This window comes from Eucyclogobius newberryi, unplaced genomic scaffold (assembly GCF_026437365.1).
Source record: "Eucyclogobius newberryi isolate DKJ021-1_F unplaced genomic scaffold, fEucNew1.0.hap1 SCAF_11, whole genome shotgun sequence".
Taxonomy (NCBI): domain Eukaryota; kingdom Metazoa; phylum Chordata; class Actinopteri; order Gobiiformes; family Gobiidae; genus Eucyclogobius; species Eucyclogobius newberryi.
The window spans coordinates 38,780,893-38,801,755 of record NW_027315735.1 but is presented as its reverse complement, the minus strand read 5'-3'; the positions used below and the strand labels follow the sequence as shown (position 1 = coordinate 38,801,755).

Sequence of the window (20,863 nt, the reverse complement as noted above, 5' to 3'; positions counted from 1 at the left end):
CACACGCGGAACAACAGGTCACAGGAGGAACAACAGGTCACAGGCGGAACAACAGGTCACACGCGGAACCACAGGTCACATACGCGGAACAACAGGTCACACGCGGAACCACAGGTCACATACGCGGAACCACAGGTCACACGCGGAACCACAGGTCACATACGCGGAACCACAGGTCACATACGCGGAACAACAGGTCACAGGAGGAACAACAGGTCACACGCGGAACAACAGGTCACACGCGGAACAACAGGTCACACGCGGAACAACAGGTCACAGGCGGAACAACAGGTCACACGCGGAACAACAGGTCACATACGCGGAACAACAGGTCACATACGCGGAACAACAGGTCACACGCGGAACAACAGGTCACAGGAGGAACAACAGGTCACAGGCGGAACAACAGGTCACACGCGGAACAACAGGTCACACGCGGAACAACAGGTCACATACGCGGAACAACAGGTCACACGCGGAACAACAGGTCACACGCGGAACAACAGGTCACACGCGGAACAACAGGTCACACGCGGAACAACAGGTCACAGGCGGAACAACAGGTCACACGCGGAACCACAGGTCACAGGCGGAACAACAGGTCACATACGCGGAACAACAGGTCACATACGCGGAACAACAGGTCACAGGCGGAACAACAGGTCACAGGCGGAACAACAGGTCACAGGCGGAACAACAGGTCACAGGCGGAACAACAGGTCACAGGCGGAACAACAGGTCACAGGCGGAACAACAGGTCACAGGAGGAACAACAGGTCACACGCAGAACCACAGGTCACACGCGGAACAACAGGTCACACGCGGAACAACAGGTCATACGCGGAACAACAGGTCACAGGCGGAACAACAGGTCACACGCGGAACAACAGGTCACAGGCGGAACAACAGGTCACACGCGGAACAACAGGTCACACGCGGAACAACAGGTCACACGCGGAACAACAGGTCACAGGAGGAACAACAGGTCACACGCGGAACAACAGGTCACACGCGGAACAACAGGTCACATATGCGGAACAACAGGTCACAGGAGGAACAACAGGTCACAGGAGGAACAACAGGTCACACGCGGAACAACAGGTCACACGCGGAACAACAGGTCACACGCGGAACAACAGGTCACACGCGGAACAACAGGTCACAGGCGGAACAACAGGTCACACGCGGAACCACAGGTCACAGGCGGAACAACAGGTCACATACGCGGAACAACAGGTCACATACGCGGAACAACAGGTCACACGCGGAACAACAGGTCACAGGCGGAACAACAGGTCACACGCGGAACAACAGGTCACAGGAGGAACAACAGGTCACAGGCGGAACAACAGGTCACAGGAGGAACAACAGGTCACACGCAGAACCACAGGTCACACGCGGAACAACAGGTCACAGGCGGAACAACAGGTCACAGGCGGAACAACAGGTCACAGGCGGAACAACAGGTCACACGCGGAACAACAGGTCACACGCGGAACAACAGGTCACACGCGGAACAACAGGTCACATACGCGGAACAACAGGTCACAGGAGGAACAACAGGTCACACGCGGAACAACAGGTCACACGCGGAACAACAGGTCACAGGCGGAACAACAGGTCACACGCGGAACAACAGGTCACACGCGGAACAACAGGTCACACGCGGAACAACAGGTCACATACGCGGAACAACAGGTCACAGGAGGAACAACAGGTCACACGCGGAACAACAGGTCACACGCGGAACAACAGGTCACATATGCGGAACAACAGGTCACAGGAGGAACAACAGGTCACACGCGGAACAACAGGTCACAGGCGGAACAACAGGTCACACGCGGAACAACAGGTCACACGCGGAACAACAGGTCACAGGCGGAACAACAGGTCACACGCGGAACAACAGGTCACACGCGGAACAACAGGTCACACGCGGAACAACAGGTCACACGCGGAACAACAGGTCACAGGCGGAACAACAGGTCACACGCGGAACCACAGGTCACAGGCGGAACAACAGGTCACATACGCGGAACAACAGGTCACATACACGGAACAACAGGTCACACGCGGAACAACAGGTCACAGGCGGAACAACAGGTCACACGCGGAACAACAGGTCACAGGAGGAACAACAGGTCACAGGCGGAACAACAGGTCACACGCGGAACCACAGGTCACATACGCGGAACCACAGGTCACAGGCGGAACCACAGGTCACATACGCGGAACAACAGGTCACACGCGGAACCACAGGTCACATACGCGGAACCACAGGTCACATACGCGGAACAACAGGTCACACGCGGAACCACAGGTCACATACGCGGAACAACAGGTCACACGCGGAACCACAGGTCACATACGCGGAACCACAGGTCACATACGCGGAACAACAGGTCACAGGAGGAACAACAGGTCACACGCGGAACAACAGGTCACACGCGGAACAACAGGTCACACGCGGAACAACAGGTCACAGGCGGAACAACAGGTCACACGCGGAACAACAGGTCACATACGCGGAACAACAGGTCACACGCGGAACAACAGGTCACATACGCGGAACAACAGGTCACAGGAGGAACAACAGGTCACACGCGGAACAACAGGTCACACGCGGAACAACAGGTCACAGGCGGAACAACAGGTCACACGCGGAACAACAGGTCACAGGAGGAACAACAGGTCACAGGCGGAACAACAGGTCACACGCGGAACCACAGGTCACATACGCGGAACAACAGGTCACACGCGGAACCACAGGTCACATACGCGGAACCACAGGTCACACGCGGAACCACAGGTCACATACGCGGAACCACAGGTCACATACGCGGAACAACAGGTCACAGGAGGAACAACAGGTCACACGCGGAACAACAGGTCACACGCGGAACAACAGGTCACACGCGGAACAACAGGTCACAGGCGGAACAACAGGTCACACGCGGAACAACAGGTCACATACGCGGAACAACAGGTCACATACGCGGAACAACAGGTCACACGCGGAACAACAGGTCACAGGAGGAACAACAGGTCACACGCGGAACAACAGGTCACACGCGGAACAACAGGTCACATACGCGGAACAACAGGTCACACGCGGAACAACAGGTCACATACGCGGAACAACAGGTCACAGGAGGAACAACAGGTCACAGGAGGAACAACAGGTCACACGCGGAACAACAGGTCACACGCGGAACAACAGGTCACAGGAGGAACAACAGGTCACACGCGGAACAACAGGTCACAGGAGGAACAACAGGTCACACGCGGAACAATAGGTCACACGCGGAACAACAGGTCACACGCGGAACAACAGGTCACACGCGGAACAACAGGTCACAGGCGGAACAACAGGTCACACGCGGAACAACAGGTCACAGGAGGAACAACAGGTCACACGCGGAACAGCAGGTCACAGGAGGAACAACAGGTCACACGCGGAACAACAGGTCACATACGCGGAACCACAGGTCACAGGAGGAACAACAGGTCACACGCGGAACAGCAGGTCACAGGAGGAACAACAGGTCACACGCGGAACAATAGGTCACACGCGGAACAACAGGTCACACGCGGAACAACAGGTCACACGCGGAACAACAGGTCACAGGCGGAACAACAGGTCACACGCGGAACCACAGGTCACAGGCGGAACAACAGGTCACACGCGGAACAACAGGTCACATACGCGGAACAACAGGTCACATACGCGGAACAACAGGTCACATACGCGGAACAACAGGTCACACGCGGAACAACAGGTCACACGCGGAACAACAGGTCACAGGCGGAACAACAGGTCACACGCGGAACCACAGGTCACATACGCGGAACAACAGGTCACAGGAGGAACAACAGGTCACACGCGGAACAACAGGTCACATACGCGGAACAACAGGTCACAGGAGGAACAACAGGTCACACGCGGAACAACAGGTCACACGCGGAACAACAGGTCACAGGCGGAACAACAGGTCACACTTTCGACCAGTTATAGTCCGGTTATAGTCCGGTTATAGTCCGGTTATAGTCCGGTTATAGTCCGGTTATAGTCCAGTTATAGTCCGGGTCCAGACCTGTCCTGCTCTGTCTCTGGACTCTTCTGGACCAGGACTTGCAGAGTGGTTAGCGCTGCACATGTGACTTCTTTCTGTGGAGCTCTGCACAGCCTCAGGACACAGCGCAGCAAAGCACTCTGGGAAACGCAGTCCAACGCCTGAAACACACACACAGATGTACAACACACTCACAAAAGTACAACACACACACTCACACAGGTGCAGAGAGGCTAACCACTCTGCCACAGTGTTTACCTTTACGTCTGTGCTTGTTTTTTGACTCTCTTCAGACAGAACGGCCTCCACCACCTGCTCCAGAAACACACCTTTACACAACGCCACACTGTAGTGAACATGGTAGCGCGTTAGCCCGTTAGCCTGCTAGCCCGTTAGCTCGTTAGCCTGTTAGCTCACGCGGAACAACAGGTCACACGCGGAACAACAGGTCACAGGCGGAACAACAGGTCACACGCGGAACAACAGGTCACAGGCGGAACAACAGGTCACACGCGGAACAACAGGTCACAGGAGGAACAACAGGTCACACGCGGAACAACAGGTCACAGGCGGAACAACAGGTCACACGCGGAACAACAGGTCTGTAAGTTAGCCTGCTAGCCCGTTAGCTCGTTAGCCTGTTAGCTCATTAACTTGTTAGCTAGTTAGCCTGTTAGCTTATTATCTGGTCAGCTTGTTAGCATGTTAGCTCGTTAGGCTGCTAGCTCGTTAACCTGTTAGCTCGTTAGCCTGTTAGCTCATTAGCCCGTTAGCTCATTAGCCCGTTAGCTTGGTAGGACAAGAAAAGGCGCCTCTTTAATGAGGTGTTGTAGCCAAAGTTAAAGCTAAATGCTAACGTTTCCTTCAGTCAGAGGCTCGAGCTGACGAGGATTTGGACTTTACGTATTTATTAGCGTGCTCCTCCCTCAGCGTGCTCCTCCCTCCCTCAGCGTGCTCCTCCCTCCCTCAGCGTGCTCCTCCCTCCCTCAGCGTGCTCCTCCCTCCCTCAGCGTGCTCCTCCCTCCCTCAGCGTGCTCCTCCCTCAGCGTGCTCCTCCCTCCCTCAGCGTGCTCCTCCCTCCCTCAGCGTGCTCCTCCCTCCCTCAGCGTGCTCCTCCCTCTCTCAGCGTGCTCCTCCCTCTCTCAGCGTGCTCCTCCCTCCCTCAGCGTGCTCCTCCCTCCCTCAGCGTGCTCCTCCCTCCCTCAGCGTGCTCCTCCCTCTCTCAGCGTGCTCCTCCCTCCCTCAGCGTGCTTCTCCCTCAGCGTGCTCCTCCCTCCCTCAGCGTGCTCCTCCCTCCCTCAGCGTGCTCCTCCCTCCCTCAGCGTGCTCCTCCCTCCCTCAGCGTGCTCCTCCCTCCCTCAGGGTGCTCCTCCCTCCCTCAGGGTGCTCCTCCCTCCCTCAGCGTGCTCCTCCCTTCCTCAGCGTGCTCCTCCCTCAGCGTGCTCCTCCCTCCCTCAGCGTGCTCCTCCCTCCCTCAGCGTGCTCCTCCCTCCCTCAGCGTGCTCCTCCCACTCTCAGCGTGCTCCTCCCTCCCTCAGCGTGCTCCTCCCTCCCTCAGCGTGCTCCTCCCTCAGGGTGCTCCTCCCTCCCTCAGGGTGCTCCTCCCTCCCTCAGGGTGCTCCTCCCTCCCTCAGCGTGCTCCTTCCTCAGCGTGCTCCTCCCTCAGCGTGCTCCTCCCTCCCTCAGCGTGCTCCTCCCTCCCTCAGCGTGCTCCTCCCTCAGCGTGCTCCTCCCTCCCTCAGCGTGCTCCTCCCTTCCTCAGCGTGCTCCTCCCTCAGCGTGCTCCTCCCTCAGCGTGCTCCTCCCTCCCTCAGCGTGCTCCTCCCTCCCTCAGCGTGCTCCTCCCTCCCTCAGCGTGCTCCTCCCTCCCTCAGCGTGCTCCTCCCTCTCTCAGCGTACTCCTCCCTCTCTCAGCGTGCTCCTCCCTCCCTCAGCGTGCTCCTCCCTCCCTCAGCGTGCTCCTCCCTCTCTCAGCGTACTCCTCCCTCTCTCAGCGTGCTCCTCCCTCCCTCAGCGTGCTCCTCCCTCCCTCAGCGTGCTCCTCCATCCCTCAGCGTGCTCCTCCCTCCCTCAGCGTGCTCCTCCCTCCCTCAGCGTGCTCCTCCCTCCCTCAGGGTGCTCCTCCCTCTCTCAGGGTGCTCCTCCCTCCCTCAGGGTGCTCCTCCCTCCCTCAGCGTGCTCCTCCCTCCCTCAGCGTGCTCCTCCCTTCCTCAGCGTGCTCCTCCCTCAGCGTGCTCCTCCCTCCCTCAGCGTGCTCCTCCCTCAGCGTGCTCCTCCCTCCCTCAGCGTGCTTCTCCCTCAGCGTGCTCCTCCCTCAGCGTGCTCCTCCCTCCCTCAGCGTGCTTCTCCCTCCCTCAGCGTGCTCCTCCCTCCCTCAGCGTGCTCCTCCCTCCCTCAGCGTGCTTCTCCCTCCCTCAGCGTGCTCCTCCCTCCCTCAGCGTGCTTCTCCCTCCCTCAGCGTGCTTCTCCCTCAGCGTGCTCCTCCCTCCCTCAGCGTGCTTCTCCCTCAGCGTGCTCCTCCCTCCCTCAGCGTGCTCCTCCCTCCCTCAGCGTGCTCCTCCCTCCCTCAGCGTGCTCCTCCCTCAGCGTGCTCCTCCCTCCCTCAGCGTGCTTCTCCCTCAGCGTGCTTCTCCCTCCCTCAGCGTGCTCCTCCCTCCCTCAGCGTGCTTCTCCCTCAGCGTGCTCCTCCCTCCCTCAGCGTGCTCCTCCCTCCCTCAGGGTGCTCCTCCCTCCCTCAGGGTGCTCCTCCCTCCCTCAGCGTGCTCCTCCCTCAGCGTGCTCCTCCCTCAGCGTGCTCCTCCCTCCCTCAGCGTGCTCCTCCCTCCCTCAGCGTGCTCCTCCCTCAGCGTGCTCCTCCCTCAGCGTGCTCCTCCCTCCCTCAGCGTGCTCCTCCCTCAGCGTGCTCCTCCCTCCCTCAGCGTGCTTCTCCCTCCCTCAGCGTGCTCCTCCCTCCCTCAGCGTGCTTCTCCCTCAGCGTGCTCCTCCCTCCCTCAGCGTGCTCCTCCCCCCCTCAGCGTGCTCCTCCCTCCCTCAGCGTGCTCCTCCCTCAGCGTGCTCCTCCCTCCCTCAGCGTGCTTCTCCCTCAGCGTGCTTCTCCCTCAGCGTGCTCCTCCCTCCCTCAGCGTGCTCCTCCCTCCCTCAGCGTGCTTCTCCCTCAGCGTGCTCCTCCCTCCCTCAGCGTGCTCCTCCCTCCCTCAGCGTGCTTCTCCCTCAGCGTGCTCCTCCCTCCCTCAGCGTGCTCCTCCCCCCCTCAGCGTGCTCCTCCCTCCCTCAGCGTGCTCCTCCCTCAGCGTGCTCCTCCCTCCCTCAGCGTGCTTCTCCCTCAGCGTGCTTCTCCCTCAGCGTGCTCCTCCCTCCCTCAGCGTGCTCCTCCCTCCCTCAGCGTGCTTCTCCCTCAGCGTGCTCCTCCCTCCCTCAGCGTGCTCCTCCCTCCCTCAGCGTGCTTCTCCCTCAGCGTGCTCCTCCCTCCCTCAGCGTGCTCCTCCCTCAGCGTGCTGGTACCTCAGGGCTGTGCTGTAGCAGAGTGGTTAGCGTCCTCAGAGACACCAGAACACCTTCCTCGGGGCTGAGGTGGCTCTGGACCTGCTCCTCCAGCTTGGACCTGGTGCATTGTGGGACAGAAGAGGTGCATGCTGGGACGGCTCCGGTGGCATCGGGAGAAGAACAGAGCGACGACAGGTGAGAGCGGAGGAGAGGGAGGAGCAGGAGTGCGCCAGGACCAGAACTAAAGGAGGAACAAGCGTTTAGTATGAGGAGAACCAGCTGAACGTCACATGAACGTCACATGAACGTCACATGAACATCACGTGAACGTCACGTGAACGTCACATGAACGTCACATGAACGTCACATGAACATCACGTGAACGTCACGTGAACGTCACATGAACATCACGTGAACGTCACATGAACATCACGTGAACGTCACGTGAACGTCACATGAACGTCACATGAACATCACGTGAACGTCACGTGAACGACACGTGAACGACACGTGAACGTCACGTGAACGACACGTGAACGACACGTGAACGTCACGTGAACGTCACGTGAACGACACGTGAACGTCACCTGAACGAGACGTGAACATCACGTGAACGAGACGTGAACGAGACGTGAACAACACGTGAACGACACATGAACGTCACGTGAACATCACATGAACGTCACGTGAACGACACGTGAAAGTCACGTGAACGACACGTGAACGACACGTGAACGTCACGTGAACGTCACGTGAACGACACATGAACGTCACATGAACGTCACATGAACATCACGTGAACGTCACGTGAACGTCACATGAACGTCACATGAACATCACGTGAACGTCACGTGAACGACACGTGAAAGTCACGTGAACGACACGTGAACGACACGTGAACGTCACGTGAACGTCACGTGAACGACACGTGAACGTCACGTGAACGACACGTGAACGTCACCTGAATGAGACGTGAACATCACGTGAACGAGACGTGAACAACACGTGAACGACACATGAACGTCACGTGAACATCACGTGAACATCAAATGAACATCAAATGAACATCAAATGAACGTCACCTGAACGCCACGTGAACGACACGTGAACATCACATGAACATCACGTGAACGACACGTGAACGTCACCTGAACGTCACGTGAACGTCACGTGAACGTCACGTGAACGTCACGTGTACGTCACATGAACGACACGTGAACATCACGTGAACGACACGTGAACGACACGTGAACTTCACGTGAACATCACGTGAACGACACGTGAACGTCACCTGAACGACACGTGAACGACACATGAACATCACATGAACGTCACATGAACGTCACATGAACGTCACATGAACATCACATGAACGTCACGTGTACGTCACATGAACGACACGTGAACATCACGTGAACGACACGTGAACGACACGTGAACTTCACGTGAACATCACGTGAACGACACGTGAACGTCACCTGAACGACACGTGAACGACACATGAACATCACATGAACGTCACATGAACGTCACATGAATATCAAGTAAACGTCACATGAACATCACGTGAACGTCACATGAACGACAAGTGAACGACACGTGAACGACACATGAACATCAAATGAAGGACACGTGAACGACACGTGAACATCACGTGAACATCACATGAAAATCACATGAACGACACGTGAACGACACGTGAACGACACGTGAACGTCACGTGAACGTCACGTGAACGACACGCGAACATCACGTGAACGACACGTGAACATCACGTGATTGACACGTGAACGACACGACAACGTCACGTGAACGTCACGTGAACATCACGTGAACGACACGTGAACGACAAGTGAACATCACGTGAACGTCACGTGAACGTCACCTGAACGACACGTGAACATCACGTGAACGAGACGTGAACATCACGTGATGTGAACGAGACGTGAACGACACGTGAACGACACGTGAACGACACGTGAACGACACGTGAACATCACGTGAACATCACGTGAACATCACATGAACGCCACGTGAACATCACATGAACATCACATGAACGACACGTGAACGACACATGAACGTCACCTGAACATCACATGAACGTCACATGAATATCAAGTAAACGTCACATGAACATCACGTGAACGTCATATGAACATCACATGAACGACACGTGAACGACAAGTGAACGACACGTGAACGACACATGAACATCACATGAACATCAAATGAAGGACACGTGAACGACACGTGAACATCACGTGAACATCACGTGAACATCACGTGAACATCACATGAAAATCACATGAACGACACGTGAACGACACGTGAACGACACGTGATTGACACGTGAACGACACGACAACGTCACGTGAACATCACGTGAACATCACGTGAACATCAAATGAACGACACGTGGACATCACGTGAACGTCACCTGAAGGTCACATGAACATCACATGAACGTCACATGAATATCAAGTAAACGTCACATGAACATCACGTGAACGACAAGTGAACGACAAGTGAACGACAAGTGAACGACAAGTGAACGACAAGTGAACGTCACGTGAACGTCACATGAACATCAAATGAACGACACGTGAACATCACATGAACATCACATGAACGTCACATGAATATTAAGTAAACGACACGTGAACGTCACGTGAACGTCACGTGAACGACACGTGAACGTCACCTGAACGTCACCTGAACGTCACCTGAACGTCACCTTAACGTCACGTGAACGTCACGTGAACGTCAAGTGAACGACACGTGAACGTCACGTGAACATCACATGAAAATCACGTGAACGACACGTGAACGACACGTGAACGTCACGTGAACGACACGTCAACGTCACGTGAACGACACGTCAACGTCACGTGAACGACACGTGAACATCACGTGAACGACACGTGAAAGTCACGTGAACATCACGTGAACATCACGTGAACGTCACGTGAACGTCACGTGAACGTCACGTGAACGTCACGTGAACGACACGTGTACGTCACGTGAACGACACGTGAACGTCACGTGAACGACACGTGAACTTCACGTGAACGACACGTGAACTTCACGTGAACGACACGTGAACTTCACGTGAACGACACGTGAACGTCACCTGAACGTCACGTGAACGTCACCTGAACGTCACGTGAACGTCACGTGAACGTCACCTGAACGTCACGTGAACGTCACCTGAACGTCACGTGAACGACACGCGAACGTCACCTGAACGTCACGCGAACGTCACCTGAACGTCACGCGAACGTCACCTGAACGACACGCGAACGACACGTGAACGTCACGTGAACATCACGTGAACATCACGTGAACATCACGTGAACGACACGTGAACGACACGTGAACGACACGTGAACATCACCTGAACGCCACGTGAACGACACGTGAACATCACGTGAACGACACGTGAACGACACGTGAACATCACATGAACGTCACCTGAACATCACATGAACGTCACATGAACGTCACATGAACATCACGTGAACGACACGTGAACATCACGTGAACTTCACGTGAACATCACGTGAACGACACGTGAACGTCACCTGAACGACACGTGAACGACACATGAACATCACATGAACGTCACATGAACGTCACATGAATATCAAGTAAACGTCACATGAACATCAAATGAAGGACACGTGAACGACACGTGAACATCACGTGAACATCACGTGAAAATCACATGAACGACACGTGAACGACACGTGAACGACACGTGAACATCACGTGATTGACACGTGAACGACACGACAACGTCACGTGAACGTCACGTGAACGTCACGTGAACATCACGTGAACGACACGTGAACGACAAGTGGACATCACGTGAACGTCACGTGAACGTCACCTGAACGTCACCTGAACGACACGTGAACATCACGTGAACGAGACGTGAACGACACGTGAACGACACGTGAACGACACGTGAACGACACGTGAACATCACGTGAACATCACGTGAACATCACGTGAACGCCACGTGAACATCACATGAACGACACGTGAACGACACATGAACATCACATGAACGTCACCTGAACATCACATGAACGTCACATGAATATCAAGTAAACGTCACATGAACATCACGTGAACGACAAGTGAACGACACGTGAACGACACATGAACATCACATGAACATCAAATGAAGGACAAGTGAACGACACGTGAACATCACATGAACATCACATGAACGTCACATGAATATTAAGTAAACGACACGTGAACGTCACGTGAACGACACGTGAACGACACGTGAACGACACGTGAACGTCACCTGAACGTCACCTGAACGTCACCTGAACGTCACCTTAACGTCACGTGAACGTCGCGTGAACGTCAAGTGAACGACACGTGAACGACACGTGAACGACACGTGAACGTCACGTGAACATCATATGAAAATCACGTGAACGACACGTGAACGTCACGTGAACGACACGTCAACGTCACGTGAATGTCACGTGAACGTCACGTGAACATCACGTGAACGACACGTGAACGACACGTGAAAGTCACGTGAACATAACGTGAACATCACGTGAACATCACGTGAACATCACGTGAACGTCACGTGAACGACACGTGTACGTCACGTGAACGACACGTGAACATCACGTGAACGACACGTGAATTTCACGTGAACGTCACGTGAACATCACGTGAACGACACGTGAACGACACGTGAACGACAAGTGAACGTCACGTGAACGTCACGTGAACGACACGTGAACGACACGTGAACGTCACCTGAACGTCACGTGAACGTCACCTGAACGTCACGTGAACGTCACGTGAACGTCACCTGAACGTCACGTGAACGTCACCTGAACGTCACGTGAACGACACGTGAACGTCACCTGAACGTCACCTGAACGTCACGCGAACGTCACCTGAACGTCACGCGAACGTCACCTGAACGACACGTGAACGACACGTGAACGACACGTGAACGACACGTGAACGTCATGTGATCGTCACGTGAACATCACGTGAACATCACGTGAACGACACGTGAACGACACGTGAACATCACATGAACATCACATGAACGTCACCTGAACATCACATGAACGTCACATGAATATCAAGTGAACGTCACATGAACATCACGTGAACGTCATATGAACATCACATGAACGACACGTGAACGACAAGTGAACGACACGTGAACGTCACTTGAACATCACATGAACATCAAATGAACGACACGTGAACGACACGTGAACATCACATGAACGACACGTGAACGACACGTGAACGTCACGTGAACGTCACATGAACGTCACATGAACAACACGTGTACGCCACATGAACGACACGTGAACATCACATGAACGACACGTGAACGACACGTGAACATCACATGAACGTCACGTGAACGTCACGTGAACGTCACGTGACCATCACGTGAACGACACGTGAACGACACGTGAACATCACATGAACATCACATGAACGTCACATGAATATCAAGTAAACGACACGTGAACGTCACGTGAACGTCACGTGAACGTCACGTGAACGTCACGTGAACGTCACGTGAAGGTCACGTGAACATCACGTGAACGACACGTGAACGACACGTGAAAGTCACGTGAACATAACGTGAACATCACGTGAACATCACGTGAACATCACGTGAACGTCACGTGAACGTCACGTGAACGACACGTGTACGTCACATGAACGACACGTGAACATCACGTGAACGACACGTGAACATCACGTGAACGACACGTGAATTTCACGTGAACGTCACGTGAACATCACGTGAACGACACGTGAACGACACGTGAACGACACGTGAACGACACGTGAACGTCACCTGAACGTCACGTGAACGTCACCTGAACGTCACGTGAACGTCACGTGAACGTCACCTGAACGTCACGTGAACGTCACCTGAACGTCACGTGAACGACACGTGAACGTCACCTGAACGTCACCTGAACGTCACGCGAACGTCACCTGAACGTCACGCGAACGTCACCTGAACGACACCTGAACGACACGTGAACATCACGTGAACGAGACGTGAACATCACGTGATGTGAACGAGACGTGAACGACACGTGAACGACACGTGAACGACACGTGAACGACACGTGAACATCACGTGAACATCACGTGAACATCACATGAACGCCACGTGAACATCACATGAACATCACATGAACGACACGTGAACGACACATGAACGTCACCTGAACATCACATGAACGTCACATGAATATCAAGTAAACGTCACATGAACATCACGTGAACGTCATATGAACATCACATGAACGACACGTGAACGACAAGTGAACGACACGTGAACGACACATGAACATCACATGAACATCAAATGAAGGACACGTGAACGACACGTGAACATCACGTGAACATCACGTGAACATCACGTGAACATCACATGAAAATCACATGAACGACACGTGAACGACACGTGAACGACACGTGATTGACACGTGAACGACACGACAACGTCACGTGAACATCACGTGAACATCACGTGAACATCAAATGAACGACACGTGGACATCACGTGAACGTCACCTGAAGGTCACATGAACATCACATGAACGTCACATGAATATCAAGTAAACGTCACATGAACATCACGTGAACGACAAGTGAACGACAAGTGAACGACAAGTGAACGACAAGTGAACGTCACGTGAACGTCACATGAACATCAAATGAACGACACGTGAACATCACATGAACATCACATGAACGTCACATGAATATTAAGTAAACGACACGTGAACGTCACGTGAACGTCACGTGAACGACACGTGAACGTCACCTGAACGTCACCTGAACGTCACCTGAACGTCACCTTAACGTCACGTGAACGTCACGTGAACGTCAAGTGAACGACACGTGAACGTCACGTGAACATCACATGAAAATCACGTGAACGACACGTGAACGACACGTGAACCTCACGTGAACGACACGTCAACGTCACGTGAACGACACGTCAACGTCACGTGAACGACACGTGAAAGTCACGTGAACGTCACGTGAACATCACGTGAACGTCACGTGAACGTCACGTGAACGTCACGTGAACGTCACGTGAACGACACGTGTACGTCACGTGAACGACACGTGAACTTCACGTGAACGACACGTGAACTTCACGTGAACGACACGTGAACTTCACGTGAACGACACGTGAACGTCACCTGAACGTCACGTGAACGTCACCTGAACGTCACGTGAACGTCACGTGAACGTCACCTGAACGTCACGTGAACGTCACCTGAACGTCACGTGAACGACACGCGAACGTCACCTGAACGTCACGCGAACGTCACCTGAACGTCACGCGAACGTCACCTGAACGACACGCGAACGACACGTGAACGTCACGTGAACATCACGTGAACATCACGTGAACATCACGTGAACGACACGTGAACGACACGTGAACGACACGTGAACATCACCTGAACGCCACGTGAACGACACGTGAACATCACGTGAACGACACGTGAACGACACATGAACATCACATGAACGTCACCTGAACATCACATGAACGTCACATGAATATCAAGTAAACGTCACATGAACATCACGTGAACGACACGTGAACATCACGTGAACTTCACGTGAACGACACGTGAACGTCACCTGAACGACACGTGAACGACACATGAACATCACATGAACGTCACATGAACGTCACATGAATATCAAGTAAACGTCACATGAACATCAAATGAAGGACACGTGAACGACACGTGAACATCACGTGAACATCACGTGAAAATCACATGAACGACACGTGAACGACACGTGAACGACACGTGAACATCACGTGATTGACACGTGAACGACACGACAACGTCACGTGAACGTCACGTGAACGTCACGTGAACATCACGTGAACGACACGTGAACGACAAGTGGACATCACGTGAACGTCACGTGAACGTCACCTGAACGTCACCTGAACGACACGTGAACATCACGTGAACGAGACGTGAACGACACGTGAACGACACGTGAACGACACGTGAACGACACGTGAACATCACGTGAACATCACGTGAACGCCACGTGAACATCACATGAACGACACGTGAACGACACATGAACATCACATGAACGTCACCTGAACATCACATGAACGTCACATGAATATCAAGTAAACGTCACATGAACATCACGTGAACGACAAGTGAACGACACGTGAACGACACATGAACATCACATGAACATCAAATGAAGGACAAGTGAACGACACGTGAACATCACATGAACATCACATGAACGTCACATGAATATTAAGTAAACGACACGTGAACGTCACGTGAACGACACGTGAACGACACGTGAACGACACGTGAACGTCACCTGAACGTCACCTGAACGTCACCTGAACGTCACCTTAACGTCACGTGAACGTCACGTGAACGTCAAGTGAACGACACGTGAACGACACGTGAACGTCACGTGAACATCATATGAAAATCACGTGAACGACACGTGAACGTCACGTGAACGACACGTCAACGTCACGTGAATGTCACGTGAACGTCACGTGAACATCACGTGAACGACACGTGAACGACACGTGAAAGTCACGTGAACATAACGTGAACATCACGTGAACATCACGTGAACGTCACGTGAACGTCACGTGAACGTCACGTGAACGTCACGTGAACGACACGTGTACGTCACGTGAACGACACGTGAACATCACGTGAACGACACGTGAATTTCACGTGAACGTCACGTGAACATCACGTGAACGACACGTGAACGACACGTGAACGACACGTGAACGACAAGTGAACGTCACGTGAACGTCACGTGAACGACACGTGAACGACACGTGAACGTCACCTGAACGTCACGTGAACGTCACCTGAACGTCACGTGAACGTCACGTGAACGTCACCTGAACGTCACGTGAACGTCACCTGAACGTCACGTGAACGACACGTGAACGTCACCTGAACGTCACCTGAACGTCACGCGAACGTCACCTGAACGTCACGCGAACGTCACCTGAACGACACGTGAACGACACGTGAACGACACGTGAACGACACGTGAACGTCACGTGATCGTCACGTGAACATCACGTGAACATCACGTGAACGACACGTGAACGACACGTGAACATCACATGAACATCACATGAACGTCACCTGAACATCACATGAACGTCACATGAATATCAAGTGAACGTCACATGAACATCACGTGAACGTCATATGAACATCACATGAACGACACGTGAACGACAAGTGAACGACACGTGAACGTCACTTGAACATCACATGAACATCAAATGAACGACACGTGAACGACACGTGAACATCACGTGAACATCACATGAAAAGCACATGAACGACACGTGAACGACACGTGAACGTCACGTGAACGTCACATGAACGTCACATGAACAACACGTGTACGCCACATGAACGACACGTGAACATCACATGAACGACACGTGAACGACACGTGAACATCACATGAATGTCACGTGAACGTCACGTGAACGTCACGTGACCATCACGTGAACGACACGTGAACGACACGTGAACATCACATGAACATCACATGAACGTCACATGAATATCAAGTAAACGACACGTGAACGTCACGTGAACGTCACGTGAACGTCACGTGAACGACACGTGAACGACACGTGAACGTCACGTGAAGGTCACGTGAACATCACGTGAACGACACGTGAACGACACGTGAAAGTCACGTGAACATAACGTGAACATCACGTGAACATCACGTGAACATCACGTGAACGTCACGTGAACGTCACGTGAACGACACGTGTACGTCACATGAACGACACGTGAACATCACGTGAACGACACGTGAATTTCACGTGAACGTCACGTGAACATCACGTGAACGACACGTGAACGACACGTGAACGACACGTGAACATCACATGAACATCACATGAACGTCACCTGAACATCACATGAACGTCACATGAATATCAAGTGAACGTCACATGAACATCACGTGAACGTCATATGAACATCACATGAACGACACGTGAACGACAAGTGAACGACACGTGAACGTCACTTGAACATCACATGAACATCAAATGAACGACACGTGAACGACACGTGAACATCACGTGAACATCACATGAAAAGCACATGAACGACACGTGAACGACACGTGAACGTCACGTGAACGTCACATGAACGTCACATGAACAACACGTGTACGCCACATGAACGACACGTGAACATCACATGAACGACACGTGAACGACACGTGAACATCACATGAACGTCACGTGAACGTCACGTGAACGTCACGTGAACGACACGTGAACGACACGTGAAGGTCACGTGAAGGACACGTGAACGACACGTGAACGTCACCTGAACGTCACTTGAACGTCACCTTAACGTCACGTGAACGTCACGTTCACGTCACGTGAACGACACGTGAACGACACATGAACATCACATGAACGTCACCTGAACATCACATGAACGTCACATGAATATCAAGTAAACGTCACATGAATATCAAGTAAACGTCACATGAACATCACGTGAACGTCATATGAACATCACATGAACGACACGTGAACGACAAGTGAACGACACGTGAACGTCACGTGAACGTCACGTGAACGTCACGTGAACGTCACTTGAACATCACATGAACATCAAATGAACGACACGTGAACGACACGTGAACATCACATGAAAATCACATGAACGACACGTGAACGTCACATGAACGTCACATGAACAACACGTGTACGCCACATGAACGACACGTGAACATCACATGAACGACACGCGAACGACACGTGAACATCACATGAACGTCACGTGAACGACACGTGAACGTCACGTGAACGGCAAGTGAACGTCACGTGAACGTCACGTGAACGACACGTGAACGACACGTGAACGTCACCTGAACGTCACGTGAACGTCACCTGAACGTCACCTGAACGTCACGTGAACGTCACCTGAACGTCACGTGAACGACACGTGAACGTCACCTGAACGTCACGCGAACGTCACCTGAACGTCACGCGAACGTCACCTGAACGACACGTGAACGACACGTGAACGACACAAGAACGTCACCTGAACGACACGTGAACGTCACGTGAACGTCACGTGAACATCACGTGAACATCACCTGAACATCACATGAACGTCACATGAATATCAAGTGAACGTCACATGAAAATCACGTGAACGTCATATGAACATCACATGAACGACACGTGAACGACACGTGAACATCACATGAACATCAAATGAACGACACGTGAACGACACGTGAACATCACGTGAAAATCACATGAACGACACGTGAACGTCACATGAACGTCACATGAACGTCACATGAACAACGTGTACGCCACATGAACGACACGTGAACATCACATGAACGACACGTGAACGACACGTGAACATCACATGAACGTCACGTGAACGACACGTGAACGTCACGTGAACGTCACGTGAACGTCACGTGAACATCACGTGAACGACACGTGAACGACACGTGAACATCACATGAACATCACATGAACGTCACATGAATATCAAGTAAACGACACGTGAACGTCACGTGAACGTCACGTGAACGACACGTGAACGACACGTGAACGTCACTTGAACGTCACGTGAAGGTCACGTGAAGGACACGTGAACGACACGTGAACGTCACCTGAACGTCACTTGAACGTCACCTTAACGTCACGTGTACGTCACGTGAACGACACGTGAACGACACATGAACATCACATGAACGTCACCTGAACGTCACATGAATATCAAGTAAACGTCACATGAATATCAAGTAAACGTCACATGAATATCAAGTAAACATCACATGAACATCACGTGAACGTCATATGAACATCACGTGAACGACACGTGAACGACAAGTGAACGACACGTGAACGTCACGTGAACGTCACGTGAACGTCACTTGAACATCACTTGAACATCACATGAACATCAAATGAACGACACGTGAACGACACGTGAACATCACATGAAAATCACATGAACGACACGTGAACGTCACATGAACGTCACATGAACAACACGTGTACGCCACATGAACGACACGTGAACATCACATGAACGACACGCGAACGACACGTGAACATCACGTGAACGTCACGTGAACGACACGTGAACGTCACGTGAACGGCAAGTGAACGTCACGTGAACGGCACGTGAACGTCACGTGAACGTCACGTGAACGTCACGTGAACGTCACGTGAACGACACGTGAACGACACGTGAACGTCACGTGAACGACACGTGAACGACACGTGAACGTCACGTGAACGTCACGTGAACAACACGTGAACGTCACATGAACGTCACGTGAACGACACGTGAACGTCACCTGAACGAGACGTGAACATCACGTGAACGAGACGTGAACGAGACGTGAACAACACGTGAACGACACATGAACGTCACGTGAACATCACGTGAACATCAAATGAACATCAAATGAACGTCACCTGAAGGTCACATGAACATCACGTGAACGTCACATGAACGACAAGTGAACGACACGTGAACGACACATGAACATCAAATGAAGGACACGTGAACGACACGTGAACATCACGTGAACATCACATGAAAATCACATGAACGACACGTGAACGACACGTGAACGACACGTGAACGTCACGTGAACGTCACGTGAACGTCACGTGAACGACACGTGAACATCACGTGAACGACACGTGAACATCACGTGATTGACACGTGAACGACACGACAACGTCACGTGAACGTCACGTGAATGTCACGTGAACATCACGTGAACGACACGTGAACGACAAGTGAACATCACGTGAACGTCACGTGAACGTCACCTGAACGACACGTGAACATCACGTGAACATCACGTGAACGAGACGTGATGTGAACGACACGTGAACGACACGTGAACGACACGTGAACGACACGTGAACGACACGTGAACATCACGTGAACATCACGTGAACATCACATGAATGCCACGTGAACATCACATGAACATCACATGAACGACACGTGAACGACACATGAACGTCACCTGAACATCACATGAACGTCACATGAATATCAAGTAAACGTCACATGAACATCACGTGAACGTCATATGAACATCACATGAACGACACGTGAACGACAAGTGAACGACACGTGAACGACACATGAACATCACATGAACATCAAATGAAGGACACGTCAACGACACGT

General features: G+C 52.8%; 1 protein-coding gene across 1 annotated transcript in view; it reads right to left on the bottom strand.

Moving 5' to 3' along the window:
- The window catches only part of atrip (ATR interacting protein), a 58,064-nt gene that overhangs the window by 10,642 nt on the left and 26,559 nt on the right, over nucleotides 1-20,863 (bottom strand). The window contains exons 8-10 of the mRNA XM_072432668.1: nucleotides 7,575-7,797; nucleotides 4,332-4,385; nucleotides 4,095-4,234 (exon numbers count right to left, since the gene is read on the bottom strand). Coding sequence (XP_072288769.1) covers nucleotides 4,095-4,234; nucleotides 4,332-4,385; nucleotides 7,575-7,797 — 417 coding nt within the window. The remainder of the gene's footprint in view (nucleotides 1-4,094; nucleotides 4,235-4,331; nucleotides 4,386-7,574; nucleotides 7,798-20,863) is intronic.